This window comes from Loxodonta africana, chromosome 4 (genome assembly GCF_030014295.1).
Source record: "Loxodonta africana isolate mLoxAfr1 chromosome 4, mLoxAfr1.hap2, whole genome shotgun sequence".
Classification (NCBI taxonomy): Eukaryota; Metazoa; Chordata; class Mammalia; order Proboscidea; family Elephantidae; genus Loxodonta; species Loxodonta africana.
Genome location: NC_087345.1, coordinates 83,512,437 through 83,536,349, shown reverse-complemented (window position 1 = coordinate 83,536,349; position 23,913 = coordinate 83,512,437). Strand labels below are relative to the sequence as shown.

At 38.2% G+C, this 23,913-nt stretch overlaps 1 protein-coding gene across 1 annotated transcript in view; it reads left to right on the top strand.

Annotated features, from left to right (window-relative positions):
* Positions 1-8,702, top strand: part of LOC135231311 (olfactory receptor 6C2-like) — a 36,315-nt gene extending 27,613 nt beyond the window's left edge. The window contains exons 3-4 of the mRNA XM_064285143.1: positions 7,440-7,558; positions 8,001-8,702. Of these exons, the coding sequence (XP_064141213.1) occupies positions 7,440-7,558; positions 8,001-8,702 (821 nt within the window). The remainder of the gene's footprint in view (positions 1-7,439; positions 7,559-8,000) is intronic.
* The last annotated feature ends 15,211 nt before the right edge of the window (positions 8,703-23,913 follow it).

Genomic DNA, 23,913 nt, shown 5'->3' with positions numbered 1-23,913 from the left:
CTGAGAAGAGCTGCCTTGATTGGGACATATGAGTATATCCTGTAACACAGAAATCATCAGATGATTCCCAGCATATCCTCAACTAGTTTTCTCCTGAATTCAAATGAAGAAGGCAATAGACAATGTAAAGAGAACACGATGAGGACCAGATTGTGACTTTATCTTCTGCCTTTTTCTGTGGTGCAACTGAGACTATTATTTTTGCATTTCTTGTCTCTGTGGACACTACCCCCCACAGGTGCTGCTTACATTTTTATTTTCTTCTTTTTTTTTGACAAAGTTAATTTCCCTGTAGGTTTATTAGTGGTTTGAATAGGGCCACCTAGGACACTTTTGTTTTTCATTCAGATGTTCCCTGTATAGTTGAGCAGATTAAACCAATAAAACAGACACCATTTCTACTAATTAAAATTTATGGCAATACATTTTTTTGCTCAGAGATATCAGACTATCTTCATTTCTGAAGCCACGCAGAGTTGCCAACACTCGTTGGCCTTGTTTGTCCATTCCTTCAGTCACAGAATACAGGGAAATAGTATTTCTTAGTTTGATGAGATAGGAATCAGACTCTTTTTTAGTCTTTGTGAGAGTAAGAGCAGAGTGGTGCTGCTCTCTGCGCCATTGTGGCCCATGGAAACTTTGCGTATCACCTTTCATTTGCAGGCACTTTTACCAGAAAGAGCATGAGAGGCTTAAAAAGTATGCCAAAGTTTACTCAAAGATACCTACTGGTACCTGGTGTTTCTCAGACCCAAGGAGGAACTTTGGGTTAAATTGCCTAAAAAGTGATGGGGAACCACCAGAAAGTAAGTATGAAATGCTTGTCATATCTGTGCCTAAGGTTTGGAAGCTGGAATCGCGGAGGTTACATAAAAGTAGTCCCTAGGTAAAGGCAGCAAGCTCAGTGCTTTCTGCTAAAAAGTCTGAACCCAAAAAGTACCTTCATGCTCAGGGAAGACTTGAAAAGTAATTCCTGAAGTTTCACTCTGTTCTTTATAACACGGTATTTGAATCTGAACGTGACTCTTGACTAGTGTTCTTAGAAAGGATCAAGATTAAGGGTAAGGCCAGCTAGGTACACAATAAAATGCTAAAACATGAGAGTTAGATATCACCTTAAAGTGGTATTTGATAGTTTTAAGCGCTCTGATAAATGGTTATCTAACTTATATTGAAACTTTCCAGTTCTTTTCCAGCCCATTCCTGGGCTTCCTCAGCCCTAAAGGAATCCATAATAATTAAAGACATATTAATTAGGTTAGATGCTAGGACCTGGAGCTTCTGAAGATAATTGTCTTTTTACTATTGCATTCAGACAAATAATTCACATGTTCAATAAATACATGCTTGCTATGAATTTAAAACATTATATAGCCAGGGAAATAGGATGATGATGATTCTTTTTTTTTTTAGTGAAATATACTATTTAAAATTAGCCAATAAGCGTTAAAGTATTTTAGCTCACTTAAGAGAAAACCCCAACAGAAACAATATTAGTTAGGACTACCTTTTAGTAAAAAATACTTAAAGTAATTCCCAAAAGAATAATACTGAAATCCCCAAGGCTTTAGGGAACCAAGATTATCAGATACTAGTGTTGGAAGTATACACTGGTACGCATTTCCTAATTGATTAGTTTGACAATAAGAATCAAAAGTGCTTTAACTCAATATTTCCTTTTTGACTAGGTCTCAAATGCAGAATTAATCAGACAGATGAAAAAGATTTATATACTAGGGCCATCATGAAAATATTATTATGTAACAAATGGAAGCAACCTAAATGTTCAATATTAGAACTATAACTTTTACAATTTTCTTGTATATATGATAGAGAAATGAAGAGCAAGTCAAATTGTGTTTTTGAGTTGTGGTGGACTCCTGGTGATGTGATTATAGATTTTTCTTTATTATGTTTTTCTGTTGTTTCTAAATATATGTAGTAAATGAATATGTACTAATTTTATTACGGAGGATGAAAGTAATGTTCTTCTCCTTGCACCAAAAAAAATGATGAATAGTAGATTTCCATAATTTAAAACTGTCTGTTATTGATAGCGGGAAGTAAAACATTTATGCCACATTCTCTAAAACTCCAGTTTTAAATATAATTTCTTTGCACTAATAGTTTCCCTCTTAAAGCACTCATTCAAACAATCCTGTGAAATTCACAAATTTTATTCTAGCTGTTTCCTCAAAATGGAGGACTTAAGTGTTTTTTTTCAGTCATGCTTTAAGTGAAAGTTTACAAATCAAGTCAGTCTCTCATACAAAAATTTATATACATTTTGCTATATACCCCTAGTTGTTCTCCCCCTAATGAGACAGTACACTCCTCTCCACCCTGTATTCCCATGTCCATTCAGCCAGCTTCTGTCCCCTCTGCCTCCTCATATTCCCTCCAGACAGGAGCTGCCCACATAGTCTCATGTGTCTACTTGACCCAAGAACCTCACTCCCTACCAGTAACATTTTCTATCTTATAGTCCAGTCCTATCCCTGTCTGAAGAGTTGGTTTTGGGAAAGGTTCCATTCTTGGGATAACAGATGGTCTGGGGACCATGAACTCCAGAGTCCTTCCAGTTTCAGTCAGACCATTAAGTCTGCTCTGTTTATGAGAATTTGAGGTCTACATCCCACTGCTCTCCTGCTCCATCCGGGATTCTCTGTTGTGTTCCCTGTCAGGGCAGTGATTGGTTGTAGCTTAGCACCGTCTAGTTCTTCTGATCTCAGTCTGATGGAGTCTCTGATTTATGTGGCCCTTTCTGTTTCTTGGGCTCATAATTACCCCGTATCTTTGGTGTTCTTCACTCTCCTTTGCTCCAGATGAGTTGAGGCCAAATTGATGCATCTTAGATGACCACTTGCTAGTGTTTAATACCTCAGACACCAGTCACCAAAGTTGGATGAAGAATGCTTTCTTAATAGATTTTATTATGTCAGTTGACCTAGATGTCCTCTGAAACCATGGTGCCCAGACCTCCGCCCCTGCCACTCTGGCCTTCGAAGCATTTAGTTTACTCAGGAAATTCCTTTGCTTTTGAATTAATCCGGTTGTGTATTGTCTTTCCCTTCACCTAAAATACTTCTTGTCCACTGTCTAATTAGTGAATACCCCTCTATCTCCCTCCCTCCCTCCCCACTCTTGTAACCATCGAAGAACATCTTCTTCTGTGTTTAAAGTATTTCTTGAGTTCTTATAATTGTAGTCTCATGCAATACTTGTCCTTTTGCAACTAACTGGTTTCACTCAGCATAATGCCTTCCAGGTTCCTCCAGGTTATGAAATGTTTCACACATTTGTCATTGTTCTTTATCAATGTGTAGTATTCCATTGTGTGAATACACCGTAATTTATTTACCCATTCCTCCATTTATGGGCACCTTGGTTGCTTCCATCTTTTTGCTATTGTAAACAATCCTGCAATGAACATGGGTATGCATATATCTGCAGGATTCGATGAGCCTCTTGGATAGATATCTTCTCATCTTTCACAATATCAGGGACGTTTTCTGCCAACAAATCTTCAACAATTCTCTCTGTCTTTAATGTTATCCCTCTCTGTTCTGGTACTCGAATCACTCCTAGGTTATTTCTCTTGATAGGGTCCCACATGATTCTTAGGGTTTCTTCATTTTTTTCAATTCTTTTATCTGATTTTTCTTGGAACGTATTGCAGACAAGTGTTTTATCATCAATCTTACTAATTCTCACTTCCATTTCCTCAATCCTGCTCCTCTGTCTTTCTACTGAATTGTCTAATTCTGAAATTTTATTGTTAATCTTCTGAATTTCTGATTGCTGTCTCTCTATGGACTCTTATAGCCAATTAATTTTTCATTATGTTCTTGAATAACCTTTTTAAAGATCTTCAACCATTTTATCTGTGTGTTCCTTGGCTTGATCTGTGTTTTGCATGATCTCCTTCTTGATCTCTTGAAGAGTTCTGTATATTAATCTTTTGTGTTCTACACCTTGTAATTCTAGGAATATATCTTCGTCCAGAAGATTCTTTGATTCTTTGCTTTGAGAGCTTGTTGAAGCCATCATGTTCTGCTCCTTTATGTGAATTTGATATTGACTGTTGTCTCCAAGCCATCTATAAGTTGTTGTATTAATTTATTTTATGTTTGCTTACTGTATCCTAGTTTCTTGCTTTGTTTTGTTTTGATATGCCTAAAGAGGCTGCTTGAGTAAGCTAGTTTAATCATTTCGACCTTTGAAGCTCTAACGTCCTATCACCAGATGGCTAGAGCTGTTACCAGGTATATGATTCTAGGAGTCCATTCTTTTTTCTTGTATGGATTCAGCTCAGGTATCCAAGTAGTTCATCAAGTGTGTGGTAGAGACTCTGTCCTACAGTCTTAGAGGGGCAAGGGTGATTGCTGTAGGCACAGGTATCCAGTTGCAGTAGGGGGTCACAATCTGAACAAGGCAAGGGGCTAACAACTGTCCACCTGATTGTCTGTGAGGAAAGCGTGTCCCTGTTCCCCAGAGTGCACAGGTGGGTGGGTTCTGCAGCCAAACCATGGGCACCCAGTGCTTATGGTTGTAAAGACTGGGAGGCACCACTTATCCTTGGACCCCTGTTGTGGGTGGCTAGGTGATGTCTGTGGAAAGACCAGTCCTAAGCCCCCCGATGTGGGAAGCTGAGGACCCTGTTTAATAGCCAAAGTGGTATCAAACATCAAAAACCCACCTCACCACCACACAGCTGAGACAGGTGAAGTCACATCTCAAGCATATATACCATTGCAGTCACAAGGGCCTGATCTCCTGAAATGGGCCCACACAGATCCATGCAGGGTTAAAGGCATTCAAAGCCTGCGACCATTTGTGCCTGGACAGGAGCCACTTCTGCCCTGAGCTCCCCAGCTTAGTGGAGGTGGCAGATTATCTTTTTCCCCTGTTGTTAATTTATTCCTTCTCCAAGGCCAGGAGAATGGCTCAGGGTACGCAGTAGGGCTTATCTCCGGCCCAGGGAAATCAACAGCTCTGAAGCTGGCTGGGGGTCTGGGGGGTGCAGTAAAATAGACACAAGTACTTAGCTTTTGCCAAGAGCACTGTTCTTCTCTGGTTCTGGAGGTGTGAGTAGACTGTGTGGCTCACTCTCTCTCCCTGATGAAACTACATCCCCAATGCTACATCCAGCCCCAGGGTGGTTGCTCAATGGGATCGTGGCTGAGGGGTGCTGATTCCTGCTTTGTCAGGTCCCCCAACTGCTCGCTGCTTCTGAACCGTCTTTCCCTCCCCCTGCCACTCAGCCTGGTTTCCTAACTTTGACTTTGATGTCCAGGGCTCCTAGCTTGTCATATATACATATGTTTCACTTGTTTTGGGGGGTCTTTTTTGTAAGAGGGATCACCAGAAGCATCTGACTACTCCACTCTCTTGGCCCCACCTCAAAGATTTTATTTTTTTTAAGATTTGTAAGGGAGGCAGAATAATTTAAGAGAAGGAGATGCCACCCAGTGATTATTTGGAGGTCACTGGAGGCCATCATGAAGGCACTGCATTATACAGGCAAGGAAAGAGGAAGAGAAGAACATCAGGGGCACTAACTGATAAAATGTGTGGTTCCTGGGAAAGCACCACTTCCTAGTTTAGTAGAGCAATCTCTGTGTGAACGTGCATTACTTAAAGGTTGCCAACACTCAGGCAAACTGTTTATCCCATTAGTCTCAGTCACCAGCCTTTTTCTACAAAGGTGTCTTTAACTCTGTCGCACTGGGGCAGCTCCCCTCAATAGAAATAACAAACAAAATTATGCCTTCCCTAAACTTAGAAAAAACAACACTTATGGTATTTTGGGTGGTAATATCTTCAAATGTCATATAAAAACCATTCATATTACAAAATAGTGTCTCAAGGGAGGATTTATTGAAGAAACCCAGATGCCCTGGTGATATTCTGAGTGGATAAGAAACATTTGAAAAGCCAACATTTGAATTAATTAATGATTGTTGAAATAGCCAAAAATTCTAAAATTAGAGCTTTCCTGGAAATGCCATAGCTGTGGATCTAGTTTGACCTGGGATAAAACTCAGCCCTGACACTTCTTAGAGGTGTGATATTGCCTCCATTACTGGAATGGGTGAGTGAATAGGTAAATACGAGGAATGAAAAATTACTCAAGAGCTTCCTGGGAGGTAGAGAAAAGATGGCTTCTTTTTCACAATCCTCAGAAGGAAGCAGTCTTTTAGGAAAACTCGTAAGGGGATATGTTGGCTTTTAAGAGTATCTGTGGAGCCCCTGACTGGGGCAAATGGCTAATGCACTCAACCACTAATTGAAAACCTTGTGTTTCAGTCCACCTAGAAGCACCTTAAAAGAAAGTCCTGGCTATCTACTTTCAAAAAACCAGCCACTGAAAGCCCTGTGAAGCACAGTGTCATTCTAACACACTTGGGGTCACCACTAGTCAGAATCAACTCCAGGGCAAGTGGTTTGGTTGGGTTTAAGAATATCCATACCTAACTGTAAAATTATATTCTCCACATCATACACAAAAAAAGAAAGAAAAAGTCCATAGCCATCAAGTCAATTCAATGGCAACCCCATGTGTTACAGAGTAGAATGGCTCCATTCAGTTGGCTTCGTATGCATCACTCAGGAGCCTTATGTCATACATAATCCTTGTTAAATATTAATGCCTGGTGATAATTGTTCTTTGGGGGACTAAACGCAGAGTCAGAGTCCATCCTTGGACCAGAGTGCTGATGGGCAGAAATGTGCAGTGTAATAGGGGCAACCATGATTAGTAACATGCCCAAGGGTAAGGTGAGCCTTTGAAGAAGGGAATCATGGCAAAGAGGTCAGCTTTTTTCCCAAGTGGATTCTACCACCTCTTTCCATCTTGGATATAGATGGCAGACTCAGAAGGCACTGTGAACATAAATAGCTATGCATAAAATGCAAGTCCCCAGTGAGGATTATGGAAGTCTAAGACAGGACTGTGTTTTCTAGGAAAGACCATAGAACATCCTATTTGTTGGGAAGGCATGGTATGGGATGGGTGGGATATTAGGCATCACATGGAGATCACCTTATTGCTTAAATCCTTTAAGTTCCAACAAATCTCTTATCAGGAAGCCTATACACAATGCAAATTCAGAAAAGGAGGCAAAGCAGAGGCATAGGAGAGAAACAGAGTGGAATATTTCAGCATGCTATCATGAAGGAAGCATGAAGAAGAAATTATTTAGGAGTATGTGACTCGGGATTTAATGACAACCCTGGGACACTACCACAGTTCAGCCAAACGGTGAAGTTAAGCAGGCCTTATTTGAGGGGAACAAGGGTTGCAAAGCATTAAAAATAGTACAGATAAGCCACTGGTGGGAACACATTACCATAGTGTATGAGAACAACTTGATGCACTGCCCTGACAAATGGGGAAATGAAATTTTTACGAAGATCATTTTTTTTTTTCCATTTAGCCAATATTTATGCAGCCCCCACTGGGGATACCATGATGCCTGCCTTCCTCTCAGTGGACTGTGAGATCCTACTGGAAATCAGAAAGATATTTTTCCTGAACCTCATTCTGAAGCCCTGGGTAAAGCAGAGTCCAGGGAAATGAAGCAGGGTGCAGCCACTTCTACATCAACATTGCTGATGATCAAGTAAAAGAAAAAAAAATGTGCTTTTACTGTCTTGATTGAATTTTCTACATTTAGCATATTGAAATATTGTTTTTATAGTCTATTCCCCAGATTCAAAGCTTGTGATTTAAGACACAAGCTCATTACATAGCTAAAATCACTGATGAGAAATCGTTCTGCAGTAACAAAATTCATCCTGCTAGGACTAAGAGATGACCCACAACTACAAGTTTTTCTAATGGTATTTCTGTTCCTTACCTACATTTTCACCGTTGCTGGAAATCTAATCATTATCCTCCTCACACTGGTGGACGTTCATCTCAAAACACCCATGTACTTTTTCCTTTGCAATTTCTCCATCTTAGAAATAATATTTACAATTGTCTGTGTTCCTAGATTCCTGTACAGCATGACACTGGGGACAAAAGTGTTACCTACAATGCTTGTGTAGTCCAATTATTTTTTGTCATCTTTGTCGGGGCAGCAGAAATCTTTCTTCTAACTGTCATGTCCTATGACCACTATGTGGCCATCTGCAAGCCTCTGCGCTACACCACCATCATGAATGACAGGGTGTGCACCATATGTGTCCTTGGCTGTTGGCTGACTGGGTTACTTGTCATACTCCCACTGCTTAGCCTGGGAGTTCAGCTAGATTTCTGTAACTCCAATCTCATTGACCATTTTGGCTGTGATGCATCCCCTCTTCTGAAGATTGTTTGCTCAGACACGCAATTTGTAGAACAAGTTGTTTTAACCATGGATGTGCTAACCCTCATATTCACACTAGTGTGTGTAATTGTATCCTATACATACATCATCAAGACCATCTTAGGACTGCCCTCTGCTCAGCAAAGAAAAAAGGCTTTCTCTACTTGTTCTTCCCATGTGATTGTAGTTTCCCTCACCTATGGAAGTTGCATCTCCATCTATATCAAACCAGCAAAGGAAGGAGTGGCCCTTAATAAGGTGGTATCATTGCTCAACACCTCGTTTATCCCTTTGATGAACCTTTTCATTTACACTCTACAAAACAAGCAAGTCAAACAAGCCTTCAAGGACTCATTAAAAAAGATTGCATTTCTTTCAGAGCATTAGGAGATTTTAAGTTTTCAATAATATTTACCTATAATTGTTTCTTCTTTCACTGTGTGTTCTAATTCAAATCTACACTAGGGTTTCATTAACCACTAAAGTTTTTTTTTTTTTTAGTTACTCTTAGAACCCCAGACTAGCATAAGCTTTACAGTCTTATTTCAAACAGACCATTCATAATGACTCATTGTCATAAGCAGACAGGAAAATGGATTTCCAAAGTCCACATGAGGTCTCGTCATCGTTACAGCTGAAACACAAAAAAGACAGCAACAAAAATTTGAGATCTATTTCTCCCTATTCATTTCTTTTTCAGGACAACAATTATCTCAGGATTCTTTCCTGGTCTAAAGTGCACTGCCAGAGAAAAATGGGTGAGTTAATTAATTTATTCCTTACTTTTTGTATGCAAACTATCCTGCTACAGGAACCCTGTAAAAGAGCTCAAAGCTTTAGGTTTCTCCATAGCCAGCAAGAGAGAAGAATAAAGATGGAAATATTTCATCACACTAAATTTGTTCTATTAAAGTGGAACTTAAAGTTTTTTGTAAAGGATAAAAGCAAGGGGAGCCCCTTCTTAACATCTCCTTTCTAACACAAAATATTCATAAAGAAAAAATGAGAGCAAAGGAATAATTGAAGAAGCCTAAAAGCCAACAAGCACCTAAATTTATATTTCTGCCTTATGTAAATAATTCACAGCAAACAGTACTGTTGATCTTACTTAGGTATCTTCTAGATATCAGTGCATTTGGCAAATGAAACGTCTTCATCACCAAAAGAAAAAATAACCCAGTGAGTACTTAAATGACCATTTCTGAAATCCTAACAAATATCTTGGCATTTACAGTCCAAAATATCACACCCTGGGCTCACAGGTCTAGAATCCTAGCACTTGTATTTTTTCACAAGACTATAACATAAAATAAATCTCCTAACAGGTTTTTAACAGGCCAGGTGAATGAGGGCATTTCCTCTATTATGAACGAAGGACGCTAAAGTTGAGAACAAGGTGAAGAGCTCATCAAACTCTACACAGTTCTTTTAGTGTCAATTTACACATACAGCTGAAACAAAAATTAATAAGTCATAGTATTCTAATAGAATGTTAATACCAGTATTCCCAAGTTAGTGTTCTAGGATTGGATATTTTTCCTTATGAAACAGTAAATCAAAGGAAAAGATTCTTTTTCTCCCAACGTCTGTCCTCAAATCCAATAGATGATAATACATCTGTGTAAATATTTTTCTAAGATCTCATTTGTCTCAAATTTGAACCCATGGAGTCAGGGTCTATTCCTGTGAATTTCAATATTTGCTGCACCCAGCACCTCATGGTCCCAGCCCAGTGCCACAGACATTTCACAAAAACTTTAAGTCAGTGCTTTGAATATCTTCTTTGAGAATCACCTGAAAACCTTCTTAAAATACAGATTCTTATTCAGTTTGCCTGAGGTAGAACTTGAGACTTTGCATTTCTAATTAGCTCCCAGGTGATACTGTTGCAACCAATCTGATGACCAGAATTTGAGTAGCAAGACTTTAAGATGATGACAGGTAATGTCAGGTCTACTGAGATATTCAAATAACCAGCTCTTGTCTCCTTGTTAGGTGATGGTGCCTGCATCTAGGAATACCTTGGAGCAAACTTACAAATGTAGTAGCTTCGTGAAAGTTAGCCACCTAGTCTGGACATCGACAACACAGTTTTCTACAGTAACTTGAACTTCTTTTTCCTTTCCCTGTGTCATATCACTCACAGGGAGGAAAGCTTACTAAGAGGTAAAATACAGAGCCATGAAACCCCAATATATGCCTATTTGGCATCAAAGATGATGAGAGTTGTGCACATTTTAGTTCTGATTTTCACAATATCTTTAACTGATAGCCATCAACTTTACCAACAGCTGTAAAAAAAATTATACCTTTCATGTACTAAGCTAAGGGGATGTAGTATGGGCAGGGTTGGGCAATATACTGACAAAATACTTCTACTTGTATCTCCAAAAGAGCAATAGTTTGGGATTCTCTGAATAATTTCTGACATATAAATCCCCTGTATATAATTATCTCAGACTTCTAAATCTATCAAAATTGTCTCTGCATTTATACCTTGTTTCTTTCCTTTCTATCACCACTCTCATCTAAAGTCTTACCATCTCAACACTAGTATTGTTATAAAATGTCCTCGTCGATCTCCTTATATCTCACCTTTTCTTCTAATAATCCCACAAACCATCTCAAGATTTCCTTTCTCTGATTAGATCCTTCTAATAGGTCTTAATTATCTAGGGGGAAAATACACAAGTTTTATAGCCTGCATTAAAATTCTGGGAAATGAGATGCCCCTCAAAAACTACCACCTATCCAAAGTTATTTTATATCCTTGCATCCTCTGTATAAACTGTTATCATTATATTTTCCAAATTAAAAAAAAAAAAAAAACCCTCTTCATTACCATGTCCAAATCCAGAGCTCTAGAGAGCAACTTTACCTCAGCATTCCCAAGTACATTCAGCCACCACTCCTCTCCCTTAGTTAGAAACTTCTAAGGAATGTCTGCCCTGTAGAACTCCAGTCTGGATACCAGGGAATTTAGTACACGAAATGATTTTGTCATTACAAAATACTGTTCTTCTTTTTTTTTTCTCCTGCACTTGATTTAATTTGGGCATGTTTGCAATTCATTCCTGACCATCCTGACAAATGCACATCCAAGGTAGACTAGAAAAGTGATTTACTTCAGACAGCCACTTTAGATCATTGAGACTTCCCCTTGGAATCTAAATTGGCTGTTTGCCGTAACTCAAATCACCTTTGTACTCCGATAGGTATTAAGGTGAATAATATAATTTAGTAGAGTAATATAATGTAATACAGTAGATAATATTTATCTGCTAAAATATTTATTGACCAACTAGAGCTTACAAAAAGGTGGAAGGATTTGGGGAAGTGGAGATCTGATAGGGACAGGGTAAGAGAATCAGAAAAAGAGACACTAACAAGCCCATTTAGAGTCTTAATGATCTAAATTGTCTGACTGCAATAATCAAAATCACCTTTCTGCTCTAATTTGGGTGTGCATTTGTGGGCATGGGTGGTGAGGAGTGAACTTTGAAGATGCTTAAATTAATTCTAGAGCTTTGTCTATTGATCTCCACATTTAGAAAATGCCTACTGTGGTGGTTTCCAGCACTACCTAATCTTTTTCCTCTTCTTCATTTTTTCTAAACCAAGCACAGCAAAAAGAAAAAGAAGAAACAGACTAAGGCCTGCTAGAAATCACCATAGGCATTTTCTAAAAGTGGAGATCAGTAGACAAAGCTCTAGAAGTACCAAGTACAAATACTGGCAATTTTCTGCTTATACCAGAATATTATTTGAAATAAATCCTCTAAAAGCTCTCATATTTCCCGATAAATAACAAGTTTCAGGTTTGAAAGCAAAGTGAAATAAATCATTAAAAAGTTTCATATGGGAGAAAAAAAAAACCTACAGATGCATTTTCAGTTTGATTATTGCTGATAAATGAAGGCTAATTCCTTAGTATCAACTATACTCAGTCATGCTTTCATCAATTCATTTAGAAAATACTTATTGAAGAATTAGAGCTTAAAACAGGGTGGGAGGATCTGGGGAAGTGGAAGTCTGGATAACGGCAGAGTAAGAGAATCAGAGAGAGACTCTAATGAGCCCATTTCAAGCACTGACCTCATCCCTGCCACCATGTCCTTTTTGTTCATACTCTCATTGGGCAAAGACATGGGTAGCAAGAAAAATAGGCTGACTGATTACCCAAGGAGTGGGTAATCTGGTCCACTTGATTATCAACTTGTTTTTCCACTGAGATTGCTCTCTAGTGATCGTTTTCATGGGAGGCAAATATATTCACACCTCTATGTCAAGTTTGAGAGGTCAAACCACATACCCCTTCCCCTTAGTCCTCTCAGTTATCAATTGCTTTTCTTTCAAAGCTCGCAGTATACAATCAATCCATTAGCCACAAACCATGAATTCGCGTTGCTTGGGGACAGCCCCAGCAAGGAAGACCGTCGCTGTGTATCCTGGCAGATAATCCGAAGAACTGGCACATACCCCTTTCCAGATTCATGAGTTTATTCAGGGAAACTTACTGACGTGGGCAAGCAGCTGCTCTCCAGTGGTGGTTGGCTGGAGTATTTTCTACAGCTACCTAGCAAGGGATCCAAGCTTATGTACCACTCGAGCTGGGACCAAGGTTCATTGTTTTTCTCCCACGTCCTTGGGAGTCAGTGTTCCCAGAGACTTCACATCAAGGCCCAGATGTTTTCCTTCCTGTCGCTAAGTCATTCCTCAGCCTTGGCCGCTGGCCCAGTCATGCCACTCCCAGTGTTGTACCTTTGCCTGAGTCCATCCCAAATTCATCCCCAGCAAGCTTCAGGGAAGAGCAAAGTTGCTTCCATTAGGAGGGAATGCATATAGCTGAATAGCTATTACCATACAGTGTAGATCCATACATTTGACCATCTCTTCTTCCAGGCAAAATGAACAACCATGTACATGGCTCAAAGTTTTTGCTGGTAAGATTTCTTTTCACTGCATCTCTTCAGTGCCAACACTATAGCTGCTTACACTCAGGAAGTTTAAGTGTTTCATCCAAAACCATCTTTAAATAATGCTTGACTTTTCTATTTTTCAGTTAACTGGTCATAGGAATTAATCCTTTTTTTTTTTTTTTTACTAAGGATATAAGTTGAAAGACAGAAGGCAATGTACCAGGAGTGGGTGGAATGGGAATCTGAGCCACTTACTTGTGCAACTTATTTGTGACTTAAGAACTATCTCAAAATAAAGCCAAACGCATGTATACCGCTATCTCTTGATGATGGAATACTGTATGAACACCCAACCTTATGGCTCGGTTTGTCAGAAACCAGCAGTTACTAATAGTTCGGTCAGGTTGCATGGTAACTTGGCGATTCATGGTAAAGCAAGTCTCTGTCAGGACCCTGTAGCAAACAAGAAGCTCTTTCTCAAAAGAATCATTAACTGCAAATAATGATACAACTTTGCCCCAAAATCCTAAAGGCTCATGCTATGATTCAGCTACAGGCCCCAACCAATGTTTTCATACAGCATCTCTATACCATAAGATACTTCAAGCAATGTAATATCTGCAGGAACATACAGTCTAAGTGATAGAGAAGCAAGGGTGCCTGGAGCTGGTGCAAAGCCTTTGTATGGCTCTGAGCAGCACTCAAAACTGACATCTTTTTTGGTTATTCAGGTTATGGGTGAGAATACCACATTCAAGTGAGGCATATGTTGCCTTCAGAATCAAAAGAGGCCCAATGGCCATGCTACAACAATTTGCTTGACACCTTGGAAGGAATATCTCGACATATCCTAGACCACTAAAAAAAAAAAATATCCTAGACCACTGGACCCCTAGAAATCTCATTTAGAGAGAAGGCTATTAAAATTAGGTAGCATTTTATTTCCAACTCATTAACATGCATATGCTTTTGTGGTACTCACTATGTCCTGCTTATCAGGTCCAAAGAGCATTATAGCATCAAAGTATTAGAATAGAATGGTGTCATACAGAATGGATAAACAAGGTCCCTGCAGGCTAGAAGTCTGGAGACCTATTATACCTCTAATGTAGGGGAGTCCCTGGGTGGCAGAAGTGGTTAAACACTCAACTACTAGACAAAAGGTTGGTGGGTCAAACTCACCCAGAGGCACCTCAAAAGAAAGGCTTGGTGATCTGCTTCTAAAAGGTCACACCCTTGAAAACTCTATGGAGAAGCTCTACTTTGCACACATGGGGTTGTCATGACCTGGAATCAACTCACCTGCAACTAACAATAACAACAAAGTGGGATAGTGAAGATATGTCTCTGATCATGCCAGCTAAAAACATAATTTTCCTGTTGGCCTTTACTAGCAGGTATAAAAAAATAAGCAAATGATAGATCAATACCTGCATGCCAGACTTTTCTAGCCTTGTTCTGAGATAGTTCTTAAGGCACAAATAAGTTGCACAAGTGAGTGGCTCGGATTCCCATTTCTCCTACACCTGCTACATTGCCTTCTGTCTTTCAACCTGTTCCCCTAGTATCATGGATTAATTCCTATGACCAGCTGACTAATAAATAGGAAATTGAGGCATTGTTTAAAGATGGTTTTGGATGATTCAAGTCAGACTTCAGTCCACCACACCTAAAGCTTTTCAACCTACACAAATAAGATAACATTTTAGTAGGCGGTCCAACTATTTAAATCCAGGGATATCATGATTATTTCATCAACATCAGAGATCTCTGTGGGTCAAACCTTCTTGATTATCACCTTGGCTTTGCTGCCCATTATATTAACCACATATACCTGTCTCTCAGGTGTAAGTATTATGTGGCCCCTGCGTAAATGGACCCTTTTATCTCACTGAATTCAGGGATCACTTTTTTAATAACACCTTTTCCTATTTTGATCTTGGACTTCATAGAATAGCCAAAGAGGACTTCAAGAGGCCAGGGCCTCCTTAAACAAGGTGTTTCTTAAAGGCTGTTGAAGGAAATGTTCTCTAGACTCCCCTGGGAATCTTGTTAGACAGTAGGTGAGTAGGTTCTACATAATAAATCCGATCCAGTATCCCAATCTCCCTAAATCCAGGGATGCTTGCCTCTACAGCATAACAAGGAAGTTCTGGAATCTCAATTTCATTCAGTATAGGACACATTTGGGTCCAAGTAGAGCCACTCCCAAACATTTGAGATAGCTCCTTGAATACAGATTCCCTGGTTATAGCATTCATATCAGTAAATTCAGGCCAATCCACTGCTAATTTTCTTCTTCCCTGATCCAAATAGTTTATGATCCATTCCCACAGGTATTTCTCAGTTTTCTGTTGATAGAAATTATCAAAATCTTGAAATTCTGTCAGTGTATTATGGTATCTCCTCCCAGGTTGCCTTGTGTATTCAATGCTCTGGAGTATGTTGGAACTTGAACCTGGTTATCAGGCTCTAAGTAACAAGATAAAGTTAGAATGAGTCTTACACAAGTCCAGTATTCTTCTGAAAGAAAATTACCTTAAAAGAGGTCATTGCAGTTTCTTCAGGCAAAAGGAGATAAACTCTTGAGGCAGGATATAAATGCCTGCTTTTCTGGCAAAGGAAGATGGTCAGAATATGGCGCTTCAGAGGAATCTACCATTATGTGCCCTCCCAATTTATAGGATCTCATTAATTCTCAATTAGTGTTATAACTTTAAGATCACTCACCCTGGGGGTTGCGAATTCAACTGTATTGAAATTAATTCTTTCACAAAATTCGACCTGGGTTGGTTTCCAGGAGTTTCAATCCTGCAGCCACAGGAGATAGGGGCTTCTTTCAAGGAAGTCATAGATTTCTGATTCATTGCTCATAGTTGGAGCTGAGAAATTAATATCTTAAGCCAATCGTTTTTTTTTTTCTTTTCCAAGTTCTCTAGCTTACTTAGAAACAAATAACCATGTCACATTTATATTCCTTATTTCCACTAAAATAATTTATGTCAGCAGCTACTTGCCAAAAACAATTCTTAAGGGCAGCACACGTTCAAGGAGTATCAAAATCAACTCCATCCTCTGCCTTTTATGAGAGGAGCTGCAATGTATTGTGGCCATTTCTGAAATTTTAATTAAATGTGTGCTTAAGTCATATCTAAGCCAGATTGCAAGCTCATGGATCTTATGTCATTCCCTTCTGCAGGCCTTCCTTGATATTCTTGACACCAACACCCAATCCCAAATATCACTTCTCCTAGGTAGCAAAGAGTATTTATCTCATAAGGTGAGGGAGCAAGCCTTTGCTGCTGCCAAATACATACCTGGATAACTCTAAAGATTATTTGGGTGTAAACACCATTATAATTCTTATAATACTTTTAAACTGGATATGAGCTTTTAAAAACAGTATTGAAAAGAGTTTTAAGAGGAGATAATATCTGAGAAAAAATCATAAGTAATGAAAGAAAAGAAGTGGTTACAGAAATATTTATAAAAAGCAGAGTAGCAAGTTATCATGATGATTTTCAAAGGTGAAGAGCTTTACAAAATGTTTTAATATCAGGAAAAACAGGATAAAAAGAGAATGGGTGCAAACTGAGATGGCATAACAGGGACCATACGTGCCCTTTCAGCTTAAACCACTAAAAATCCAAACAAAATATATAAAACCATAGTTTTCCAGATATTAAACACCAGGAAATGAAGGACAGTGATCCCTGAGAGACATTTCTCCAGCTCACTGCCTGGAGACTGTGCAAGAAAGGGGAACTCATGTGGACCTCACCATCCACATCAACTAGAGTTGAGATGGAGGTGGGAGTCCAAGGAAGGCTAGAGACTGGAGGTCACAGGAAATGGTACCAAGAAGTGAGAAAAGTATAGAGGGAGATATCCAGTGATCTACTGAGGGTCCCTCATAAATACCAATTAGCTTATGTATGGGAAAAAATTATATCAGATTGAAGAGAGAACCACCCAAAAGACTGCAATGAACAATATTCTGAGTTCACACTGGAATGGAAGTAGTTCTTATTCACACTCAAACATGATAGAAAAATCTCCTAATTTACGTGGCATTAGACAGAATATTCAGAAGGATTTTATTTTGATATTGGGGGAGGGAGTAACATTAGACTAAGCACTGGTCTGGTCCAGTGTCACACAGATTAACATAAAATCTGAAAGGACCAAACTAATTCCAAGTGACATAAATAACAAAGAAAAGAATCTTTACAGGAATGTAAATTCATCCAGACTTCAAAAAGGTAAAATACATAATGTCTAATGTATAGTGAAAAATTACGAGGCATGAAAAGAAGTAGAAAATTCAACCTAAAATGAGGAGATCAATCAATACAAATAGACCCAAAAATGACAGATGAAATAATTAAAAGAAAAGGACATTAAAAGAGTGATTATGTTGAAGAAGCTAAAAGAAGTGTTAAGCAAGTTAAGTAAAAACATGGAAACTATTAAAAACATCCAAACTTCTAGAAATGAAAACTAAACTGTCTGAGAAAAAAAAGAAACACCAGATGAGTTTAACATCAGTAAGGTGCTGCAGAAATAAAAATTAGTGAAATGGGAGAAATAGCATTAGAAACCATCCGAAGTGAAACACACAAGGAAAAAACATGAAAAAGAAAGAGTGAACAGAATATTATGGAAGTATGAGACAAATTCAAGTGGCCCAATACATTGTATAAGTGGGATCCCCTAAAAAAAGAAAGACAGGAGGAACAGAAGAAATAAAAAAAGAAACGAGGGAAAATGTTTTAAATTCAGTGGAAAATGTACATCTACTGATCAGGGAAGAGCAACTAGGAGTATATAGCAAGATATATATAAATTTTTATATGAGAGACTGACTCGATTTGCAAACTTTCACATAAAGCACAACAAACCCTGAGCTCACACGCACAAAAAAGAAGATGAAGCATCATAAAGTTACTTAAAACTCGATAAAATGAGAAGATCTCACAAGATGACAAAGAGTAAAATCTTATTACATAAAAACGGAATGACAGCATGCTTCCTGACAGAAACAGTGTAAGTCAGAAGGCTGCCGAGCAACATCTTTAAAGTAGGGGGAGACAGGGGAATGGCAACTTAGAATTCTATACCCAACAAAAAAGATTTTCGAAATTCAAGGTGAAATAGAGACATTGCAGAAATAGAAAAAGCTAAAATAATTCATCACCAGCAAATACGCTCTACAAAAAATGTTAAGTCCCTCAGAAGTAAATTGCAACCAGATAGTAATACGCACTTACCAAAGGAATGAACAACACCAGAAAAGGTAACAACCTGAACAAATATAAAAGAGTTATTTTCTTAATATTTAAATTACCTAAAATGATAATTGAGAGTTTAAATCCTACACACACACACACAAATACATAAAATATTGTGAGTTTAAAGCATATGAGAACAATAGCACAAAGGCCAGGAAGGAAGAGAGAGAAGTCACCTTTGCAAGGTTCTTGACTATATATAAAGTGGCCTCTCATTAGCTGACGGTAGATTGCAATAAGTGTAATATGTATACTATAAATCTGAAAGAATCACAAAAATAACATAACACAGAGTTATATAGCTAATCAGCCAACAAAGGGAACAAATGGAATTAACCCAAAAGAAAGAAGAAAAAGGAAACCAAGAACAAATGGCAATACTAGAAAACAATCAGTAAGACAGTAGATTCAAACCCAACCAAATTAATAATCACTTCTAACGCAAGCAATCTCAATGCCTCACAGCAAAGGTAAAGATAGATTGGGGGGGAAAAAAAGAGGCAATTCTTTTCTGCCCTTGAGAAAGCAGCTTTTAATATAAACACAGAAATAGGTTAAGAGCAAAAGAATAAAAAATATATAATTACAATTTTTTTTTTAATTTGAATGGCCATGTTAATACCAGACAAAATAGATTTAGAGCAATGAATGTTAATGGGATAAAGACTGACAACAGCAACTCGAAAGATGAGACAAGAACTTAGGGGGCAGTGAGTTAATGTTAATGGGGAAGGATCAACTCAGAAAAGAAGGGTGAGAACGCTTGTGCAACTCAACGAGTGTCAATGTCACTGAATCGTACATGTAGAAACTGCTGAATTGGAGTGTTTTGATGTGTATATTCTCAACAACAACAAAAATAAAATAATTTTTGTAAGACTGTCATTTCTTACTGAAAAAGAGGTTTATTCTTCAAGAGAGCATAAATAACCTAAATGCTTATGTATATATAACGCTTCAAAATATGTGAAGCAAAAATTGATAAACCTTCAAAGAGAAAAAATCCAAAACCATTCACAAAAATTTCCACATTCCTGTCTCAATAATTGATTGAACCAAAAACAAATAAACAAACCAACCCAATGCTGTTGAGTGGGTTCCAACTCATAGATACCATATACAACACAGTAGAACTGCTCCATAGGGTTTCCAAAGCTGTAATCTTTATGGAAGCAGACTGCCACATCTTTCTCCAGTGAAGTAGCTGGTGGGTTCCAGCTGTCAACATTTTGATTAGAACCAAGCGCTTAACCCCTGTGGCACTAGGGCTCCTTTCTGATTAAACCAGTACCCAGAAATTTGCTAAGTGTATAAAAGACTTCAACAACACTAACCTCATATATGATCAAAATGACATTTATTTCAACCAAAAAGTAAAGAGTTTTTCTAAACTTTCACAGAATATTTATTAAGACAGTTAATATTCAGGGCTATAAAACAAGTCTCGATAATTTAAAAGAATTCAGATTATACAAAACATGTCATCTGACCAAATGAAATCAGTAGCATAAAGATTCTGGGCAACACCAATCATTGGAAGACAAATATCAAAATTGGCAGGGCCCAGCTAAAGCAGTGTACACAGGTTAATGTACGCCTCTATAACAATAATAGTGATTAAAATAATTATGAGATGGATGGCTGTATGAAGGGCCTTGAGTATGCTCAAAGAAAAGGGCAAATTAAAAGCACTGATTTTAAAGCATAGGTGGATATCAGTAATCGTTTCAAGCAGTTGTGAAAAAATCTTCCAAAAGGTTGCAGTTTCAGCGCTACTTAAATTCACACACCAGGCAGGCCTCTTATGCAACAATAAGGAAACTGCTAGAGAGGAAATAGGACTCAGAGGTAAAGGAAACATTTGGATACAAACAAATGAAGCTAAAAACTTCAGCAGTACATGCAGGACATAGCTTCCACAGAAACAACCATTTCCATTATGGACTGATTCCAGAAACAGGGCTGGTAGGCAGAAGAATCAGTTAGCATTAGGTTCAACTGCATATAAAAGAAAACACAAGAGAATCCAGACATAAATCCATCCACATATGAGCAACTGATATTTGACAAAGGCCCCAAAACAGTTCAATGGGGAAAAGAGAGTGTCTTTAACAAACAGTGCTGGCATAACTGGATATCCATCTGCAAAAAAATGAAACAAGACCCATACCTCACGCCAGGCACAAAAACGAGCTCAAAATGGATCAAAGACCTAAATATAAAATCTAAAATGATAAAGATCATGAAAGAAAAAATAGGGACAACATTAGGAACCCTAATACATGGCATAAACAACATACAAAACATTACTAAAAACGCAGAAGAAAAACTGGAAAACTGGGAGCTCCCAAAAATCAAACACCTGTGCTCATCCAAAGACTGCACCGAAAGAGTAAAAAGATTACCTACAGACTGGGAAAAAGTTTTTAGCTGTGACATTTCCAGTCACAGCCTGATCTCTAAAATCTTCATGACACTGCAAAAACTTAACTACAAAAAAATGAACAATCCAATCAAAACATGGGCAAAATATATGAACAGACACTTTACTAAAGAAGACATTCAGGTAGCTGACAGATACAGAGGAAATGCTCATGATCATTAGCCATTAGAGAAATGCAAATCAAAACTACAATGAGATTTCATCTCACTCCAACAAGGCTGGCATTAATCCAAAAAACACAAAACAACAAATGTTGGAGAGGCTGTCGAGAGACTGCAACAATTATACACTGCTGGTGAGAATGTAAAATGGTACAGCCACCTTGGAAATTGATTTGATGCTTCCTTAAAAAGCTAGAAATAGAACTCCGATATGATCCCACAATCCCACTCCTTGGAATATATCCTAGAAAAATAAGAGCCTTTACATGAACAGATATATTCACACCAATGTTCATTGCAGCACTGTTTACAATAGCAAAAAGATGGAAGTAACCAAGGTGCCCATTGACAGAAGAATGGAAAATAAATTACGGTATATCCACACAATGGAATACTACGCATTCATAAAGAACAGTGATGAATCCGTGAAATATTTCATAACACAGAGGAATCTGGAAGGCATTATGCTGAATGAAATTAGTCAGTTGCAAAAGGACAAATGTTGTATGAGACCACTATTATAAGAACTCAAGAAATAGTTTAAACACAAAAGAAAAAATTCTTTAATGGTTACTAGAATAGGGAGGGAGGGAGGGAGAGATGTATTCACTAATTAGATACTAGACAAGAACCATTTTAGGTGAAGGGAAAGACAACACACAACACAGGAGAGGTCAGCACAACTGGATGAAACCAAAAGGAAAGAAGTTTCCTGAATAAACCAAATGCTTCAAAGGCCAGAGTAGCAGGGGAGGGCACTTGGGGACCATGGTTTCAGGGAACATCTAGGTCAAATGGCATAATAAAATCTATGAAGAAAACATTCTGCATCTCACTTTGGAAAGTGGCATCTGGGGTCTTAAATGCTAGCAAGCGGCCACCTATGATCATCAACTGGTCTCAACCCACCTGGAGTAAAGGAGAATGAAGAACACCAAAGACACAAGGTAATTACGATACTCAAGAGACAGAAAGGGCCACATAAATCAGAGACTACATCAGCCTGAGACCAGAAGAACTAGATGGTGCCTGGCTACAACTGATGACTGCCCGCCCTGACAGGGAACACAACAGAGAAGCCCTGAGGGAGCAGGAGAGCAGTAGGCTACAGACCTCAAATTCTCAAAAAGACCAGACTTAATGACCTGACTGAGACTAGAAGGACCCCAGATGTCATGATCCCCAGACCTTCTGTTAGCCCAAGACAGGAACCATTCCCAAAGGCAACACTTCGGATATGGATTGACTGGACTAGGATAGAAAATGATACTGGTGAGGAATGAGCTTCTTGGATCAAGTAGACACATGAGACTATGTGTGCAGCTCCTGTCTGGAGGGGAGATGAGAAGGCAGAGGGGGACAGAAACTGGCCGAATGGACACCAAAATAGAGAGTGGAGAGAAGGAGTGTGCTGTCTCCTTAGGGGGAGAGCAAATAGGAGTATATAGCAAGGTGTGTATAAATTTTTATATGAGGGACTGACTTGATTTGCAAACTTTCACTGAAAGCACAAAAAAAAAATTAAAAAAATAGATATAAATCAATGGGCAAGCAAGGACTTGGCATACATACAACTTTTATGTACAAATGAAATAATTTTGAAATCAAGACAAACTCAGTAAGACACAAATCAAAATAAAGATTGAAGAATGAAAAAGCCATGACATAATTAACAGACTGACAATAAGGCACAAAACAGTATTAAATATACTACAAATGTTTTCATTATTAATATAAAATTTAATGAAAAGGTAAAAAATTATTTTTAGAAGTTAGTGTAATTATAAATTAATATTAATAGTCTGAAAGGTTAAAAAAACATAGAACACTAGGTATAACTTCCATATTCGAAAGGAGAACAGAGAAATGAAAACATAGCAAACAGCCAGAGATATTAAAAAGAAAAACATGAAAGTAAGGACAAACATTCTGTGATGTTTAATTTTATGTGTTACTTGGGTAGACTATGATTCCCAGTTGCTTCACCGAACACTAGTATGCTTGTTATTCTGGAGTAATTACCTGAGCTTTTATGGAGTAGTTATAGATGATTTAATCAGTTGACCTTAAGTAAAACAGATTGCCTTCCATAAAGTAATCTAACATAATGTAATATAATTACTTCACATCCAATATAATGTAATATAATTATCTCCCGTAATAATCAAATCAATCAATCAAACAGGGAAAACAAAGTTTCCCAAAGGTGTGTTTGCCTCAAGACTATAAACAGATATTTTGGTAGGCCTATCCCGTCACTCTTTCCATCTCCTGACCTACACAGGTTGGGACACAAGGAATATCTAGCTTATCACGTGACCTACAGATTTCAAACTTGCCCTCCTTCCACAAATGTATGAGCCAGCAAGAGTCTCCAGCCTATTCCCTGTCCCACAGATTTTAGGCTTGCCAGGCCCCCACAATCTCCTGAGCCAATTCCTTGAAGAATATGTATCTCACTGTGCTGTTTCTCTAGACACTAAGACACATTCACTTATAGTAATAATAGTGACTAGATTTTACCCCCACTTAAAAGCAAATGAATCAAAAAATCAGAGAGACCATTCACATATGTATGGTTTAGTTTATTACAAAATGATAGGCAAAAATTTATCAGCTAAATAAAAACAAATGCTGTCAAGGACAATACAAGGCAGTCATCACTCAGGAAAATGTAGTACATTACCACAAATGAACAGCAGGAAGGAGAGTTTCTAGAAATGGCAGCAGAGAAAATAAAAAAAATAGTTTTATTCAAGTTAACTGGGCAGTAATAAATTTTAG